Source organism: Lottia gigantea (assembly GCF_000327385.1).
Source record: "Lottia gigantea unplaced genomic scaffold LOTGIsca_69, whole genome shotgun sequence".
Lineage (NCBI taxonomy): Eukaryota > Metazoa > Mollusca > Gastropoda > Lottiidae > Lottia > Lottia gigantea.
Genome location: NW_008710347.1, coordinates 845,763 through 851,726, shown reverse-complemented (window position 1 = coordinate 851,726; position 5,964 = coordinate 845,763). Strand labels below are relative to the sequence as shown.

Sequence of the window (5,964 nt, the reverse complement as noted above, 5' to 3'; positions counted from 1 at the left end):
TTACCTTGTAAATCTGACAAGATATTCAGGATAAACTTGTCTGTTATTGAATAATACAAACATGGACGGCGATTTCATATTATCTACACAAGCATCATACAAAGCACTAGAGCGATCATAGGGATTTTTTAATGGAGGTCGAAGATAGCCTTCACATCCTACTGTATAATCACCTACCACAGCCTGAACAATAAACAACATATTATTATCGTCACAGTAGTTACAAGAAACATCACAATTTATACCAAAGTAACCTCCCTTGCCATAAAGATGGCCGACTCTACTTCCAGACAGACGACAATCGAAACCTTGTCTACAAATAGCTTCTATAATACTGTTTTCTGTACCATGATATAACCTTTGTATAGGAACATCTCTTTGTAACTTTCTATCCAGTATTGCTTTTTCGCTGAAACAAGATATAAAACAATATCATATGGGACCAATGAAAATCCAAGGAAGAATTACGTATTACGATCTGAAAATAAGACCAGAGGCGGATTAACCTATAGGCAAACTGAATAAGACTGTATTTACCTTACATCTTTATATCTGGTGAAACAGATAGCTGAGTATATTCACTTAATTTTGTTTTAAGGAATCTAAGAAATTGGCTTATGCATCTCTATCGTGGTCGCCAGATTTATTTCGAACACATGAAAAAAATGCGAAGTGCTGCGCCACACTGAGTATATAGTCGTTTCAACTGTTTGTGATCGCTTTCAACGTTTTACGAAGAAATGATAGATTAAATTTACTTAACCATCTGGAAATGTCTTTGATAGAATATTACACTAGATACTTACGCACAAAAAGCAGTCCACAATTCCACGTTTTCTATTCTTTTTATACTACTTATATTTTTGACAACATTGTTACCACTGACAATACTTTGCTTAATAGATAAATATTCTTCACTTGTTGGGTTTAGCTGAAAGTGGTTAAGAAAAATTATTCATTTTATGATTTTTTATTTGCATCTATAAACAATAAATTAACGTTCAAACCATCTTCACAATGTCAAGTTATTACGATCTTCGCCTTATACATTGGCTACATTAGCTACCTTTCTTGTATCACAGTATACAGCGATTTGACTGGATTGTACGCTAGCGAATACAGACAATCATAGCCTTGCTGGCTTGCAGGCAGACTGTTTAAACATTATGGCTTATTGTTTACAGACTTTCCATCGAGTTCTCTTCTTGGCTGTTTTCACTAGCGTACAATACAAATAGCTGCATTTACAAATTTTGGAGATCAAGAAAGGTTTCTATTGCATTTAAGACATAAGACGATTTTCTAAAAGCCTAACATTGTTTTGCGTTTGAACGTGCTTGATGGCTTCACGAATAAAATGAACTCTCTTTGAGAACGAATATGTGTAATATATTTCGCGAAATTTAAGCTTGTGTAATCATTCCACCGTAATCTCATGTAGGTTACAATACAGATTTGAAATTGTAACTTCAAAATCCGTGGAAGGTCTCGGGAAAACCTTTTGGAAATTTACCTCTTCCACACGGAAATGTGAATAAATATCCTCATTTGGTGTATGACTCCAATTTGAAGGTATGTTTAACTTCTCGAACTTTTTTCTTCTGTTACATTCATCTTTTCTATAATTCAATCGAGATCAAATCGGTTATTTCATTGTAAACCAATTTATGAAGAGATAGGTCAATGGTCAGTGCAATCTTAAAGAAATCTCCAAAGTCTGTAGATAACGTACCCAATTAAGTATTTAGTATACGCGGATGTGTGGAAAAGGGAACGAAAATTGGACGGATTAACAGAAAGCGAAAAGATACGTCCAAAAGTAATGAAAAACCAGCAATCAAGACACATTTGTAGTATTATGCTTCCGGCTTGGAATTTCAGTTCCTTTCCAGAATACGGTTTCTGTATGACAGAAGTATAATCCAAATCCAAGACGCTGAACATCGGCATCATGCGTCTATGTGTATGACAAAATATGTGTAATTTGGGACTCATTTGGAACTGTTTATTAAACTGTATTTACCGTTTCTGTATAACAGAGTCGTCAACAAACTCGGGTCTTCTTTTTATCTTTCTCTGTGTTCCATACTTAGCATTAATTTGCTTCATTCTATTAAAATCTAAGATGTACCTTTGGTGATCTTCCTCTCTCCTTTCTGTATCTTGTGTAGTGAAACTAAAGTCTACATTTTCATTATAAGCTGTTTCAATATCTTGTGATATGACGGTAGCAAAATGACCAAGAGAACCCTATTCAAATACAGTAGAAATAGATTACAAGACATGATAAGATACGCAAACATATTCATACAGAGCATATATTCGGAGACTTCCTAAAACAACCGAACAACTCTTTCAAATACGTTTTATAATGAAAATATTATTTTGTTGCTAAATAATATCAATCATTGTGGCCTCATTCAGGCGAAATTAATAGTCTAATAAAATGTATAACTGTGCCCATTCAGGCATAATTACCAACATTTTAGAACTCTTTTTATTCATATATAAATTGGAAGGGTTAGGTTTGGCATTTCAAACGAAAGTTCCTCAAATTAGATACAGTTTGCATACTTATATACCTTTTGTCCATATTCTATCCATTTTCCATCATTGTCTAACCAGTACCAAATCCATTTTGTGGCCCATGGTTTACAGAACAAACTAGTACCTGGCGTTAAATCCACTGTTGCAACGCGGCGAAATCCAACATCATTTTCTTCTAAATAGTCTAAATCAATGGAATATGTAATTCCCCTGAAGAGGAAGAAATATCAATTCTGTATCAACCTGCATTTGATAAACATCATGATTCAAATGAATTGTAGTTTTATTGAGTAAAAATTTCAGATTTACTGTTGGATGTAAAATAACAAAAATATAGCCTTTAGTAGCCGTTAGATCTCTCTCTGGTAAATGGTGAGTTCACCAACAAAACAAGGGCTTCACAAACGAATCATCTTCACAATGTCAAGCTATTACGCACTGAGGTCTTATACATTAACTGCAATGACAACCTTTCTTGTAGCACAGAAGTGCCAATAAATGCATCGATTCGGTATGATTGTACGTTAGTGAATACAGTCCATCAGAGCCTTCGACAGAAAGTCTGTAAATCAAAAGTCACAATTTTTACATTCCTTTTGTCGAGGGGTCTGTTTGGCTATACTATGTCGTACAATCCAACCAATCGCTGCATTCTGTGATACAATAAAGGTGGCTATCGCAGTCAATGTTCGTAATAGCTTGATATTTGTCATTCGGTCGTACCAGATCTCACGAGTTATCAACAACCAAACAAACAACACAGAATCGTCCAAATTGAATCAATCAAACTACTACGACTACCAACAACTATACCTAGTTAGAGATCTCAACGAACGGTAACTTGTCATCTACCAACCAATAAAGCTTGAAGAAGCTTGTGAAGATGCCAACGAACATGCCTATTGCCTACCACTTTTGTTAGTAGGAAAGCCTGTTTTGGCTCAACATGAGCACAATGTGCACATACTAGACCGAAACATCTGTCTCTATTTCAGCCTCTGACAGTTTTTTGGACAGATGTCGGCTGGTGTAGAGACAGTAAAAATAGTATATATATGATCAGGCTTCAGAAGCATATCTTGTTTGAAGACATTCTTGTCACAAGCCAAGTTTGGCTGAGCAATATTTTAACAACTCGTGAAAAAAACACAAACTGTTAGGTGAAATATTCTGAAAAATAACTCACGTGTCTGGAGACAGAAAACTTATCAATTCTTGTAGATTACAATAACATATTTCAAAATCATGATTAATTCCTGTGGGCAGATTTTCCCACTCGTCACCTCTAGAACTATCAGGAATCCATTGCCATTGGTACGATGATTCCACATGAATATTTCGACATCGCTCTTTGAATCGACAAGACCCTCCCAAGTAGTAGATACAAATGTTATATGAAGGTTGGAATTCAAATAACAGAATGGTTTTAGATTGTCTTTTATAGACTTTATGGACATCACCAACATCATTCTCTTGTGGTGGACAAGAAGGTCCAGCGTTATTGATCAGCTTTAATTCCATAAAGGTTTCAGCTCTTAAACTTTCTAGTGTAATGTTGTTATCAATGTAAATTTCGATTAAAGTTTTTATCAATGATTCCTCTTCGGACTCCTCAACATCATCACTTGTATCATCATCATCAGAAGTGGTAGTATCATCATCATCATCACTAGTAGTTGCAGTAGTATCATCATCATCATCATCAGTATCATCATCATCATCGCCATATTCTTCATCATAATCGTATTCATCGTCATAATCTTCATCAGAGTTGTTTTTACTTGGAACAGTAATGCCGTATCTGTTCAAAGCGAACTCCACATTTTCGGAGTAGATACTATGATTCTTGTTGCACTCATCTCCATATTTGCAACCACCCAGGAGTAAATATTTACAGATATGAAGGTTATGGCATTTGTCATCTCTTTTACACGAGTTCTTCCAATTATATTGATTACATGGAACTGGTACGGACCCTCTAGTCCTACATGATAGACGCCGAAACAACATTCTAAGTTGATTTTTAGTTATATAATGATGGTCTAACGACATCAATCTTAAAAGCTGCCTGTTGTGTTCTGATTTCAACGAGTGACCAAAACGACACGATTTGTGAAAGCATGACTTCGATAGAATGTAGAATTTACATATATGAAACATCCAACAATTACCGTGCTGACATCCCGATGGTGTTGAATAATCTGGGCAGATTTTGGTTTGAGCCACAATGGTTACTATGTGACCACGTCTATCTTGAGAAATCTCAAACAGAAACGGATAGGACTTGATCGTGTATAGTTTTAGGGGCAATTGTCCAGTATAATTTTGTTTGATTTCCCAAAAATACATGCTATCATCATTTTCTTCCAAAATGATCTGCATGACCTCTTGTAACATAGTTTCTTCATCTGCCATGATTTTCTATCTGTAAGTAAAACGATGACAATCTATTCACATTACCGTCCACTTATTTATGTTTTAACGGATCGATAGCCTGAATATTGGGGGATTTCTGTTTTTTCATTTACAAATTTAAAGCTAGTTAACCTTCATTGAAATATGTGTAAGTTTATACAAATAGTAAAGTAAAGATCCGCAATTTTAGGGGGTTGATTTTGGTCTTGAATATATGTAAATATATATAATAGTCCTCCATATAAACCGCTATTGTAGCCTACTTTGTTTTGTTTTGATTTTTTTAAACGTTCGATAATTTTTTAGAAAAGACTCAGACTAGAATGCTGCGGATATTTCCATTCTAATGAGGAAAGTCTATCATATCTTTTAAATGTAGGATTCGTTTTTTCCCTTCATTAAGAACAAAGACTTGTTTGAGATTTGTGGAGGGAAAATTTGAGAGAATGTATCTTTAATATTGAAAGAAATTGATTACCTTTCGTTCCAATACAGTATAGAGTATCGGAGACAATTCTTCTACAAACACAATTTTCCCGTAAAATAGGGATATATACCTTTAAATTGTATGTTGGCACGTGATTTGTATTAAACTGTATTAATATGTTAGTTGTGTCCCAGTGACGTGACGAAACAATCTAAAATCATACGCATCTCTATTATTTTGTAAGAATCGAGTTTACGTCACAATCACTAAGTAGCCTACCCTAGTTTCCAATCAGAGGTACCTGTAAACCACCTTAGTGGATTATTGAGAAATATCTGGGACGCTTTAAATTGCATTGTTGGATAAAAAATAAACATAAAATTGAAATTTCTCTGTAGAATGTGCCAAAATGTTGTCTTTTTGGTCGATGGTTTGATTATAACTGTTGCCAATTAATTGTTAAATTTTGATCTCCCTGGTTCTTCATTTGGGTGGGTGGTGTCACCGGGGAATAAAGAGTTGGCTTAATTTGGTTCGCGAGGTGCTTGGAGTGAAAAGTTCTTCGAGATTGGGAA

At 34.9% G+C, this 5,964-nt stretch overlaps 1 protein-coding gene across 1 annotated transcript; it reads right to left on the bottom strand.

The window, feature by feature from the left end:
* On the bottom strand, positions 1 to 4,962 carry LOTGIDRAFT_167793 (hypothetical protein; the record flags this gene model as incomplete). Its single annotated transcript, XM_009065297.1, has 7 exons — positions 1 to 409; positions 807 to 931; positions 1,514 to 1,619; positions 2,024 to 2,250; positions 2,583 to 2,757; positions 3,734 to 4,091; positions 4,329 to 4,962. The coding sequence occupies 7 exons, from the start codon at positions 4,960 to 4,962 to the stop codon at positions 1 to 3; spliced, it is 2,034 nt and encodes a 677-aa protein (XP_009063545.1).
* Between the last annotated feature and the right edge of the window lie 1,002 nt (positions 4,963 to 5,964).